This window comes from Dendrobates tinctorius, unplaced genomic scaffold, assembly GCF_039654945.1.
Source record: "Dendrobates tinctorius isolate UK_male_01 unplaced genomic scaffold, ASM3965494v1 ptg000011l, whole genome shotgun sequence".
NCBI lineage: Eukaryota > Metazoa > Chordata > Amphibia > Anura > Dendrobatidae > Dendrobates > Dendrobates tinctorius.
The window spans coordinates 115,464,106-115,477,231 of NW_027361679.1; the positions used below are offsets into that span (position 1 = coordinate 115,464,106).

General features: G+C 46.4%; 1 protein-coding gene across 1 annotated transcript in view; it reads right to left on the minus strand.

The window, feature by feature from the left end:
- The window catches only part of UPF1 (UPF1 RNA helicase and ATPase), a 135,306-nt gene that overhangs the window by 97,757 nt on the left and 24,423 nt on the right, over nucleotides 1–13,126 (minus strand). Inside the window, exons 4-7 of the mRNA XM_073546521.1 lie at nucleotides 11,458–11,625; nucleotides 8,805–8,985; nucleotides 8,358–8,519; nucleotides 6,218–6,302 (exon numbers count right to left, since the gene is read on the minus strand). Coding sequence (XP_073402622.1) covers nucleotides 6,218–6,302; nucleotides 8,358–8,519; nucleotides 8,805–8,985; nucleotides 11,458–11,625 — 596 coding nt within the window. The remainder of the gene's footprint in view (nucleotides 1–6,217; nucleotides 6,303–8,357; nucleotides 8,520–8,804; nucleotides 8,986–11,457; nucleotides 11,626–13,126) is intronic.

Consider the following 13,126-nt stretch of genomic DNA (forward strand, 5'->3'; position numbering starts at 1 on the left):
TGTTAAAACCTAAGAATGCTACAGTGAGTCAATAGGCTAAACAGGGTGGGTGCTGTGTCCCCCAATGATTGGCTCGGAGAAAATGATTTTATGGCGAGTACACAAAAATCCCTATTTCTCCTACGCCTCATTGGGGGACACAGACAGTGGGACATCCTAAAGCAGTCCCTGGGTGGAGAGCATACATTTGCTAATACCCCATGTACCACTGAGTCAACACTGAGGTACTGCCGATTGCAGGCTGCGTCTGCCGAGAGCTGCATCAGCAGAGGCCTGAGAATGAATTTGGTATTGTCTTGTAAAAGTATGCAGACTGGACCAAGTCCCAGCCTTGCAGACCTGTTCTGCCGACGCCTGGTGCCGAATGGCCCACGAGGCGCCTACTGAGTGGGTAGAGTGCGCTTTAATCCCTGCTGGGACAGGCGCGTTCCTGACACGGTAGGATTCCTGAATCGCCAAGCGAATCCACCTGTCTAGCTTTGCTTCCCCTCTGGAAGCATGAACAGGGCATCTGGCTTGCGGAAGGGAGCCGTCCAAGAGATGTACCGTCTCAGAGTCCTAACCACATCCAGGGTGTGGAGGGCCTTCTCAATGCGATGGACTGGCGCCGGACAAAAAGAAGGTAAAACAATTTCCTGATTGAGATGGAAAGAGGAGATGACCTTGAGCAGGAAGGACGGGGACGTCCTGAGAACTACCTTGTCCTGATCAAAATTCAGGAACGGAGAACGGCAGGACAGGGCTGCCAATTCTGAAACTTGTCTGATCGACGTAATTGCCACTAGAAAGACCACCTTCCAAGAGAGGACGGTCAGTGACACGTCCTGCAGTGGTTCGAAACGAGCCTCCTGTAAGGCCCCGTAAACCAGGTTAAGGTCACATGATGCCAATGGCCTTCTATAAGGAGGCGCCACAAGGGAAACTCCCTGAATGAACGTCTTGACCTGAAGTTTGGTGGCAATTTTGCGTTGGAAAAGCACTGACAAGGCCGAAATTTGGCCCTTGAGCGAGCTAAGCGTGAGACCTGATTTTAATCCAGATTGAAGGAATGCCAATATGGCCGGAATGGAAAACACCAGAGGGGATCGACCATGATCCTTGCACCACGAAAAGAAGGCTTTCCAGGTGCGGTGATAGATGCGCATGGACACAGGCTTCCTAGCACTAATCATAACAATCTTTAATAATAATCTTTATTTTTATATAGCGCTAACAAATTCCGCAGCGCTTTACAGTTTGCACACATTAGCATCGCTGTCCCCGAAGGGCTCACAATCTAAATTCCCTATAAGTATGTCTTTGGAATGTGGGAGGAAACTGGAGTGCCCGGAGGAAACCCACTCAAACACGAGGAGAACATACAATCTCCTTGCAGATGTTGTCCTTGGTGGGATTTGAACCCAGGACCCCAGCGCTGCAGCGCTAACCACTGAGCCACCGTGCCGTCCCACTGTCCAATCATGGTGGAAATCACGTCATGAGAGAACCCAGCCTGTGCTAAAATCCAGGATTCAATGGCCACGCTGTCAAAGACAGGGCCCCGGAGTTCTGGTGGTAAATCGGGCCCTGTGAGAGGAGATCCATGAAATTGGGAAGTCGCCAGGGGAGGTCAGCGACTAGTTGTATTAGTTCTGCATACCATGCTCGGCACGGCCAATCTGGCGCGACTAGGATCACTGGTACTCCCTCCGCTCTGATCTTCTTGATGACCCTCGGAAGCAAGTGAAGAGGAGGGAAGATGTACGGGAGCCGGAACCGGTGCCATGGTAGAACTAGGGCATCCGCTCCGATGGTGCATGGATCGCGCGATCGGGCAATGAACCGAGGAACCTTGTTGTTTAGTCTTGAGGCCATGAAATCCACATCTGGAGTCTCCGAACGATGACAAATCTGCTGAAAGACTTCCGGATGAAGAGACCACTCTCCCGAGGCAATGCCTTGGCGACTGAGAAAATCTGCCGGCCAATTTTCTATGCCCGGGATGTGGATTGCAGAGATGGGCGAATGGTTGGTCTAGGCCCAATGGAGGATGTGACTCACTTCGTGCATGGCCATCCTGCTCCGGGGGTACCTCCCTGGCAGTTGATATATGCTACAGCCGTGGCTTTTTCGGATTGGATCCTGATGGGGTGACCTGCGAGGAGATGGTGGAAACTCCGTAGAGCTAATCTGATTGCTCGTATCTCCAAAATGTTGATGGGGAGACGTGACTCAGGTTGACCAACGACCCTGTGCCGTGTGGTGACGAAAGACCGCACCCCAGCCGAGAAGACTTGCGTCGGTGGTTACTACCAACCATCTTGCTGGGAGAAAAGAGCTCCCTTGATTCAGGTAGGACCTCAGTGTCCACCACCTGAGGGCTTGCCTGACCCACAGGGACAGAAGGATCTGACGGTCCAGGGAGAACGGGTTCTTGTCCCAAGCTAACAGCAACGCAAGTTGTAAGGGACGGAGGTGGAAATGGAACTGCTTCCATCGCTGCCACCATCCTTCCGAGAACTCTCATGCTGAAACGAATGGAGTGAAAAGCTGGTCTAGAAAGAGTTTGCGCTGCCTGTTGTAAGGCTTGGGTCTTTTCTGGAGGGAGAATGACCAACACTCAGGAAGTGTCCAAGATCATTCCTAAAAAGGAAATCTGCCGAGCTGGTTTTGGGAAAGACTTTTCGAAGTTTATCTTCCACCCCAGGCGAGAAAGTGTATTTACTGTTATATCCACGGATTACTCGCAGGCTGGAAGGGACGGACCCTTGATGAGCAGGTCGTCCAGATAGGGTAACACCACCACTCCCCACGAGTGGAGAATGGCCATGACAGCAGCCATGACTTTGGTAAAGACCCTGGGGGCGGTGGAGAGTCCGAAGGGCAAGGCAACGAACTGGAAGGCAAGGCAACGAAGTGTTCTTCGTGAATTGCAAAACGCGGGAACTGCTGGTGGGACGGGCAGATCAGAATGTGAAGGTAAGCGTCCTTGATGTCGATGGATGCTAGGAACTCTCCTTTTTCCATGGAAGCGACAACTGATCGGAGAGATTCCATTCGGAATCGCTATACCTTGACAAACTGATTTAACAGTTTGAGATCCAGTATGGGCCGCATCGTCCCGTCCTTCTTTGGAACCACAAAAAGGTTTGAATAAAAACGCCTGAACCTCTCGTGATGAGGGTCCGGAATGATGACTCCGTCCCTTAGCAGAGCCTGAACAGCCCGAAGGAAGGCTCTTAGAATTTTCTTCTCCCCCCCCCAAGAAAAAGACATCTTGTATCCGGAGGACACCAGCTCCCTGACCCACTTGTGGACAACCGCGAGCCAAGTGTGGCTGAAGGAAAGTAGGCGACCGCCAACTTTGTCGATGTCCGCCGGATACCGCAACAAGTCATTGGGTAGATCTATGAGTTCTGGCTTCCCTAGATGCAGAAGCCCTAGGCCTGGGTTTCCAAGAGCAGTTAGGTCTGTATGAGACCTGGGAGCCTCGGTCTCCGCGCGGGGACCGACCTGATCCGGAAGAGAAGGTAGAGGAGGACCAACCGGAATTGTTGTGAAAAGATGGAAAACGTGTCGGACTGTTGGTTGGGAAACAGCCGAACAGCCTTTTGTTGGGGAAGGAATTTACTTTTTCCTCCGGTAGTATCAGAAATGAGCTAGTCTAGTTTCTCTCCAAAAAGACGACCCTTTTGAAAGAGGAGAGAAGTTCACGATCTTTTAGATGTGGCATCCGCCCGCCAGCCAGCCGCGGAGCCATAGGGCTCTTCTAATGGAGATCACATTAGCGGCAGTTTGAGCCGCGCAATTGGCGGCATCAAAAGAAGCATCTACTACAAAGTCCGCTGCATGAATTATCTGCCTGGCGACAGTGGTTGCCTCCGGAGGAAGATTGGTGCTCTGGAAGTATTCAAGACTTCTGCCCAAGCAGCCAATGCCTTAGTGACCCAAATTGCCACGAAAGACTGAAAAAGTGCTGCTCCTGAAGCTTCAAAAAACTGAACGGGCAAGGTAGTCAATTTGACGATTGGAGGGGTTTCTGACTGAGGAACCCTCAAACAGATAGGAGCGTTTTAGAAGCAAGAAGCGACACAGGAGGGTCCACTGGAAGGGACTGTAACCAATCCTTCATTTGGTCTGGATCAAAAGCGTATTTAGCCTGAGTAGACTTTTGCCCTGTGAACTGCTTATGCGGACGATCCCTATGTTTCTGGACAATTTCCTTAAACACCGGATGGCTGGTAAATAACCAGCGCACACGCTTGGTTTTCTTAAATGAGATAGGGTGTGCTGGAGCAGGAATATTTTGCTCGTCCAACTTCAGAATCCTGTTGACTGAAACTATAAGAGAATCAAGCGACACTTGATCAGTTGGGGGATTCTGAGGGGCTGACGTGTTAGATTCGAATTCAGCGTCGTGCTCGCTGTGAACCTCAGGAGAGGGAGAGCGAGACACAGGAGTCGCCGATGCTGAAGCGCGAACGGGACGAGGGGACTCGTCATGGGTCCGCTTTCTAGAGACCTGACTATCCCTTGAAAGAGTATGGCCCCTGCTGGTGGACGGTTCCCAGCCGATGTCAGTGCCCTCCTCGGAAGGTAAGGACTCTTTCTGACTTAAAGAGTTCTCCCGGAGGGAAAATATAGCCTGGGTCAGAGACTCCACCGACCGTGGCAGGGACACAGCCCCACTCAGGGGTACTAAACACATGAAGCCCGTCAGCAGCGGCAGCGAGGGGCATTGGAGCGCAGGCCGGGGCGCAGTCCGTGCATAACGGATTAGTCTGTGAACTGGGTAAGGCAGACTTGCAAGTGGTACACGGTAAAAAACGCAGTGTGCTTCTTAGTAGCCCGCTTAGCCTCCTTAGATTGAGACCAAGCACTCCTGAGAGGGTTAACGACAGTGTCTGCAGCTGCAGGGAATGTGCCGGGAAGGGGTTAAGCTTTAATCTGAGGGCAGATGCAGCTTACCCACGGTCCTGTGCTGTGTCCCCCGGGAGAAAAGCGGTGGCCCTGTGGTGTCACCCGGTATCCGGCTGTCCAGAGCAGGCATAGCGCTCCTGAAAAGGTTAACGGCAGCTGAGGTAAAGACATGGCCCCCGAGATTAGAATTGTGCGTCTCGTAAGCAATGAGAGGCGCCAAGAGGAGGGGGCGGCGAAGTTAGCGCGGACGGCGCTCTATTCAAATTGCGGCCTGGTAGGCCGGATAAGCCGGGGACTAAATTTTTGGCCAACCTGAGTGCCGAGAGCGGGGTGGGGGGCGATGGGATGCTAAGTCAGCGGTTCTCCCGGGGGCCAGGACCCGACCCCATACCTCTACTCCAGTGCTCGGCAGGCCGAACTGTCCGGTGCCATCTATGCAGGTCTCATCCTCCTGGCTGATGAAGCAGAGCTGGAGGAGTTCTTAAAAGGGGTATGCTCAATCGATCCTCCCTATGGCAGGGGGATGGAGAGCTATGGGGCGGATTCAGGGCATTCAGAAGCGCTGTTCCAGTTGCCCTCATATCCGAGCATTACCGGGACCGTAAGGATCATCGCCACCATCACCAGAGGAATCAGCCCCAATCGTCGCAGGAAAGTGTACGGGGAGGTATACGCCGCGTGCTTGCCTGTTGTTAGTTCGGGGGAGAGTGGGCTGTAGAAAGGAACCGTCGCCCCCTTCACTCCGTTAATTAAAAAATAAAAATTTACAGAAAAATCAAGAATAAAATAAAAACGGTGGGGTCTGAAACCAGACCCAAGTGCCTCCTATAGACACTAAGCAAGAACTGGAGAAATCTCAGCCAGCAAGATGGTCTATACTGCAGGGGAGGAGCTAACTTTTTTTCTGGTTTACTTAGTGTCCTCCTAGTGGCCAGCAGCATAACACCCACGATCTGTGTCCCCCAATGAGGCGTAGGAGAAACTGGCCTGGTCAGGAAGGTGAAAACAGGTTGCAGGGTGAAGGGGTTATAGACTGAACAGTAAGCAATATCTCCTCATTTGCTCATTCCCAAGCAAAGCTATAGTTATTCTCATTGGTGTGCATTCCACTTCGCTAAAAGCAGATTCATGAAAGCAACCTGAAGGATGGCTATGGGCAATATGTTACACAGTGTGCTCATGGAATTCACTAGCCAATGAGCAAGGTAATGCAACGCATGCTGCACAAGTTACAACCCAGCTAAGAAATGCACTGCCATAACAGTCAAACAAAATTAGCTGCATTTTAGTAAAACCATCATTAAGAATTTTACATTACCGGAATCAGTCTTTGGCAAAGTGAAATAAGCAATCCTCTTCTTGTTGAGGCCAAGGTCCCATCGCACTGTTATATTATCCTGTGTCTAGAAAAATGTAAAGTCACATTTTCCAAATTGTACATCCTGCATTGTACTACTGAACACAACTGAGATAATTTAAAAGTCTGAGTTTTATACCGACTAACTACACCAAAATGGATACCGACCTGAGTTTGTTCATACAGTCCCACCCCAGCAATTTAACTAGTTTTTTCAGAGATATCCTTTCCCTGTCAGCATTCATTGGATGGATTGGAAAATCGGTATACCGTAATACTTAACTGTCAACTTGGACTTTGTGATCGCACAGGGAACAATGGAGAAGGATTTACCAAGACTTTTTGCATTCAGCAATGCACCCCAAGCCATATATGTACTAGATTTACCAAGACTGGCACATCATAATGAATTTCCTGATATCACTAGTGAATATTGGCACATCTCTCATGTGCAAGTCACAAATCTACTCCAGCTATACATAGACAGGACTGCTGTAAATTTCAGACTTCAAATTATAGTGGATTTGTCCTGAGATTGTTGGCCATGCCCCCTCAATATATCATACGTGTTATACTATGATGTGCTTTTAAACTTATCTCTAGAAGATAAAGGACTGTACAATACAACAAGAGTTATTATTAAGGAGGTTACCTGGTGGAGTATGTGAGCCACACATTTTCTGAAATTACAAGGTCTAATATTAATCCAGAGAACCATTATTTTAAGGACCACATGATAGGTCAACAACTAATAGCAATACTGAGATTCTAATCCACCAATTAAACCCTGTGGGAAAGGAAACCTTTAAAATAAAGCTTGTAGTGCTATTCTCACTGTATGACCATATTCACATAGCAGTATTTGGTCACTATTTGCAAGCCAAAACCAGGAGTGGGTGATAAATACAGAAGTGGTGACATGCTTCTAATATACTTTTCCGCTGATTATCCATCTCATTTTTGTTGACAACTGATGTAAAATACTGACCAAATACTGTGTGTGTGAATGTGCCCTATGATCAGTAAACATTTTGTTTGATAATATTAACACCAGCATATAGACATTTTTTATTCTCCAGTATGACAGAAAGAACAAGTTAGGTTGATCACCTCTTTAGTGGAATTGCCACAATGGTATCAATGTGGAGAATCAGGTTTCCAGGTCAATATTACCATACAATGAACAAGGTAGAAAGAAATCCCCAAAAAACAATGGCCAAATTGAATTACCTTCACCATTTCATCCCACCGGGAATATTTACATAGTCTTTCAAGACATTGTATAGCAAAAGTGAAACGAAATTTAGATCTGGCACTCTTTGAAATATTCCCTGTGATGTGCACTCTTCACAGGGAATATCCCCATAAGAATCTCACCTAGCGCTGTCTCTCATGTACCCATCTCACAGCAATCCGTCTGAGGAAGGTCTATGTTTAAGACCGAAACACTTCTTTTGGGATTGGTGTTCTTAAACATTCTACGTTTCAAAGAGAGCCAGATCTAAATTTTGTTTGACTAAGGAGTGGTATCTAGTGATGAGCGAGTATACTCATTGTATGCTCGGGTGTCCTCAGAGTATTTTGGTGTGCTCGGAAATCTAGTTTCCTCGCCTCATGTGCATGATTTGCGACTGCTAGACAGCTTGAATACATGTGTGGAATGCCTGTTTGTTAGGGAATTCCCACATGTATTCAGCCTGTCTAGCAGTCGTAAATCATGCAGATGAGACGACGAAAACTACATTTCCGAGAACCCAAAAATACTCAGAGGACACCCGAGCATGCTCGGGAAAGCCTGAGCAATGAGCATACTCTCTCATCACTAGTGGTATCCTATCTGAGCACCTAATTTCACACGGAGTGACGTGTATCCTAACCCACTGTATGACAAAAGTGAATGGTGTCATTCTCATTCAGAAAAAAAAAACTTGACATGGCATTACATTATGGCTCTTGAAAGAAGGGTTGGAAGTAACAAGAGTAATAATGAAAACGCACCAGAGAAGGTAGGGTGGTAACATAACCTATAAAATAAACATATCGCCACATGTGACTAGTAGGTTAACTCGCAGCTGGAAGGCTGTGCAGAGAAGCTACCCACCTGAGATTCCTTCAGCTTTTTGTCATAGTCCGCTTCGAGTTTAACAAGAGGCCCAAATATATTTTGGTACTGGTAAGCATCTTCATACCGAAGTAAAACATGCTGTGGTTCCTCATCAACACCAGGCTTCTCCAGATCCTCCAATGTAGCTGAAGGGTTTTCCTAAAAATATACAAAGACCTTTTAATACATGGAATGTCCAGAATCCTTACCTAAACGTTCCAGGAGAGTGGTATGAGAAAAACAAACTTCTGTGTAAGGAGAATTTTATTGAGAACAAAGAGGACCAATTTTTCCCACAAATATGAACCCTAGGTATTATAAAGTTTTCTTGATATCCTCTAAAAGGAATTAATCTGGCCAAAGAGGTTTGTGTGTTTGAAGAATAGCCATAAAAACATTTTAGAAGAAACAAGGTCATGGATACAGCAGGTCCAACAACATTACCTTCCACAACTCTTCCAGTTTGTTTATTTGCTGAGCAGTAATTTGGCGAGCTCTCAGCTGCTCTTGTTCAGAGGGGATCTTCACCAACCACGATAGAAAGCAACGGTCCTGAATAAGAGGCTGCCACTGGGAACTGTCCCAGTTAATGTCCTTTAAACTGCTCTGACTTGCACACGGTTGCCTACAAAAATAAAACCAATAGTAATATGCAAGCAGGGAGTGCACGTAGTAACATCCTAACTTTTCCATAATGGAGTGATTTTTATTCAAACTTCCGACTTGATTTTTGTTTCTTACACCAAGCAAGTTGAAAAAAGTAACACCAATGTGAATACCATACAGCCAAACAAAACCACAATGTACCTGGGAAAAGTAAATCCAACCATCTTAATTCTGGTGATCAATTCTAACCTAAAAGATGCTGCATTTTTGCAAGACAAAAAAATTAAAAAAAAAAAAAATGGAAAAAAGTTGAACCACCTGAAACAACGCCGTGTGTATGTCTGACAGCAAGAGGTAAGGGATGTAATGGTAGACAGTTCGCAGCTGAAAAATCATGTGTAAGGGCTACCCATTTTTAAAGAGAACCTGTCACCCTTTTTTTTTGACTGCATTACAATATTCTGTAATGCTGTAGATAAGCCCCCAATGCAACCTGAAAAATAAGAAAAACATGTTAGATTATACTCACCGGGGGGGGGTCCGGGCCGATGGGTGTTGCGGTTCGGTCCAGCGCCTTCCATCTTCATGCGATGACGTGCTCTCCTTCCCGTCCTGTAGTGGCGCAGGCGCACTGCTCTGTCCTGTTGAGGGCAGAGCAGAATACTGCTGTGCACAGGCGCCAGACCTCTCCCGACGCCTGCGTACTGCAGGACTCTGCTCTGCCCTCAACAGGGCAGAGCAATGCGCCTGCGCAGGAGCTACGGCAGGAAGGAAAGAAGAGGACGGCATCGTATGAAGATGGGAGGAGCCGGACCGCGTCACCCATCGGACCAGACCGCCCCCTCCGGTGAGTATAATCTAACGTGTTTTGCTTCTCTTTCAGGTTACATCAGGGGCTTATCTACAGGATTACAGAATGCTGTAGATAAAGCCTGTTTCACACATCCGTTTTTTGGCGTCCGCCAAAGTGTGAAAAACGGATCCGTTTCCGTTTTGCCACAAACGGATGCTACCGGATCCATTTTTTTGGACGGATCTGCTTTAGCCACTAATGCAAGTGTCTGGTTAAAAAAACGGATCCACCAAAAAAAAAAAAAAAAAAAAATGGAGGATCCGTTTTTTTGGCTAAACGGTGGATTTTGATGGACGTCTAAAAACGGATGTGTGATCCACCTCTAAGCCCCTGATGTCAGTGGCGGCAGCTGATAGACCAAAAAAAAAAAAAAAAAATGACAGATTCCCTTTAATGTAACAATACTACACAAGTGTTCCTGTGCAAATTGGAGCTGAAAATCTCACACACTTACTAAAATTCTCACACAGTGCAAAACTGTTGCATATAAACGCATCCCAGTGGATATTAATCGATTTTATTTTACTTTGCTGATAATTTTTTAGGAATCATGGTGGGGAGCTCCAGAATTCTAAGACATTTTCAGATAAAATAAAAAAAGCATGCCCTCCTGAACTGGAGTTCTATAGAATAAAAAAATAAATACTTGGGAGCAGTGGGAATAAAATAAGAGCAGAATCTGGTTAATTATCACCTGGTGACAGAACATCTTTAAAGCGAATAAGGAAATTAATACTACAACGCAAACCCCATCAAGCTCTTAAAAAGGATGTAGAATTTATGCAAGACATAACTTAGGCTGTGTGCACACGTTGCGGATTCTGCTGCGTTTCCGCAGCGGTTTTGGCCCTGCGGAAACGCAGCAGTTCCGCTGACCATGTACAGTACAATGAAACCCTATGGGGTTTCAAAATGCTGTGCTGACGGTGCGGATTTTTGCGCTCGGTTTTGCTGCGGTTTACAAACCGCAGCATGTCAATTGTTTGTGCGGATTCCGCAGCGGTTTCATACCTTTACCATAGTAGAGGTGTGAAACCGCAGGTCACTTACCTGCGTTTCCACGCGGAAAAATCTGCAGCAGAATCCGCAACGTGTGCACATAGCCTAAAAGTTGCTTACTCACAACCTTGCCAAGTAAAGAATAGAAGACAAAATATTTGAGTTAGGACTGGACTTACACAGCGACTGACCATGTGATATTAGGATCACAATTTTGTGTTACTACACTGCATCACATGGCTGACTACTAAGGATGTGGGGGGGCACTGCAGCAGACATGACTGTCCAACCTGTGGAGTATTTGGTCACAGGCTGCAAGTAGCACAGTGCTAGCGCTGCATTTTTCCCGATCAAATTGTAACTCTAAAGTCATGTTCACACTATCAGTATTTGGTCAGTGTTTTACATCAGTATCTGTGAGCCAAAACCCAGAGTGGGTGATAATAAATAAGTGGTGATGTGTTTCTATTAGATCTTCCTCTGCTTGTTGTTCTTCTGGTCTTGGCTTATAGATACTGATGGAAAATACTGATCAAATACAGAGCGTGCGCACATGGCCTAAAAGTGTCACAAATCCACAAGTTACACAAGTTTGGTCAGTCGCCATCCAATAGAAGCCATGTAAAGAATAATACTGACCTGCAGAGGAGCACAACAACAGAATCTGCCTTAGCCGGAATGAATCCCAGGAGAAATACATTACGGCAGCCACAATTGTAACATTCCAGCACTGTCTCGCCAAGTGGTCCATCCTTATGCAGAGTCACCTCTTTACACTTTGCTCTTACCAGGTGATTCACAATGTGGCTGGAAAGTAAAAATCACAATATTGAATTAAAGGGGTTTTGCCTCACCAAGGTCAAATAACATTTTACACCAGAGTAAAAATATTACTCTTAGCCCTTTACATGGATTCAAGAGAAACGAGTATGTGGGTGAAATGTGGTGACATGGCTTCACGTGCCCTGCATGTACTGGCCCAATGCTCAGCATGCTGGTTTCCTGCACTTTGGCCTGCAGTGTTCCTTTAATCCCTACTCACCAAGGCCAATTTCCATTTTTACATTTTTGTTTTTAAATCCCCTTCTGCCAAGAGCCAGTGTCTTATTTTTCTGTCCACATAAGACATATGAGGGTTTGTTTTTTGTTGGACAAGTTGCACTTTTGAATGACACCATTTACTTAATCACAGTCCACTGGAAAATGGGAGAAAATCCCAAGTGCAGTGACCTTGAGAAACAAAAAAATCCAATTCTGACATGGTTTCTTTCTGAATTGTATTTACAACCTACACAGTGTGGTAAAAATGACCTGGCAACAAATGAAACAGAGGTGCATCCGAATTTACAGTAGCTTACTGAGGGAGAGGGAGGGCGGCAGGGTCGCTACTGTAATGGGATGTTGCTGTAGGCCCTGGGCTTTCAAAAAATGTTGATGAGTGAAGTCCGTGCACTTCTCAGGAGCAGAGATCTCAATCTGTGCATGCTCTGCCACCAGCAGACATTTTCCCGAAACTCACATCTGGCAAGTGCATGGACTCTACTCACCGTCAGCATTTTTTTGAAAGTCCACAGCCTCACGCGGCCAGGACAGCCCCTCCAGGGCCCACAGCATCACCCCACTCCTAAGCCAGCGATCCTGACTTTTGTGACCATTCGCCACTGCAGTTGCCAACCCACAGGTTACATTCCGGTTATAAGACGCACCCCCGTTATCTCCTAAATTTTCAGTTCTAAATTCTTTTCCGCTCACCGTGTTTATAAATCAGATTGATTAAATTTATACCTTGATTGGACTTTTATGGACGTGGTGATATCGCATTTTTTTTAATTAAGTAAAAGGGTTATTACAACATACAGAAAAAAAAAAAAGTAAAGTCTTGATCCTGTGATCAACCAATCGCTTAACACTACACACAGCAATACCATAGTATTGCTACATATGGTGAAAACCATACTCTCCTTTTAAGCCTGGCCACAGGTTGGGTGTAAATATAGAATAGTGACGTCATCGGCAGAACCCCCAGCTGTCATAGCAACTTATCACAGGGGCACAAATGGAAGCATAGAATAACGCACCCTTTGTCATCACATTGTTAATGCCACTGTCAGACTGACAGCGGCATTTAACAGTTTAATAGTCGCAAGCAAAACTTTGCTCTGTCCACAGATGTTAGAGGAATATCTTAGCTGTGGCCCACAACCATTATCTGCTGGGTTTGGGGAGGGCTCAGCCCATGAGCCAGCTCTGTACATGTATCATGGATGTTGGTAATGGGTTAAGACTATCTGATGACAAAGATGGACAT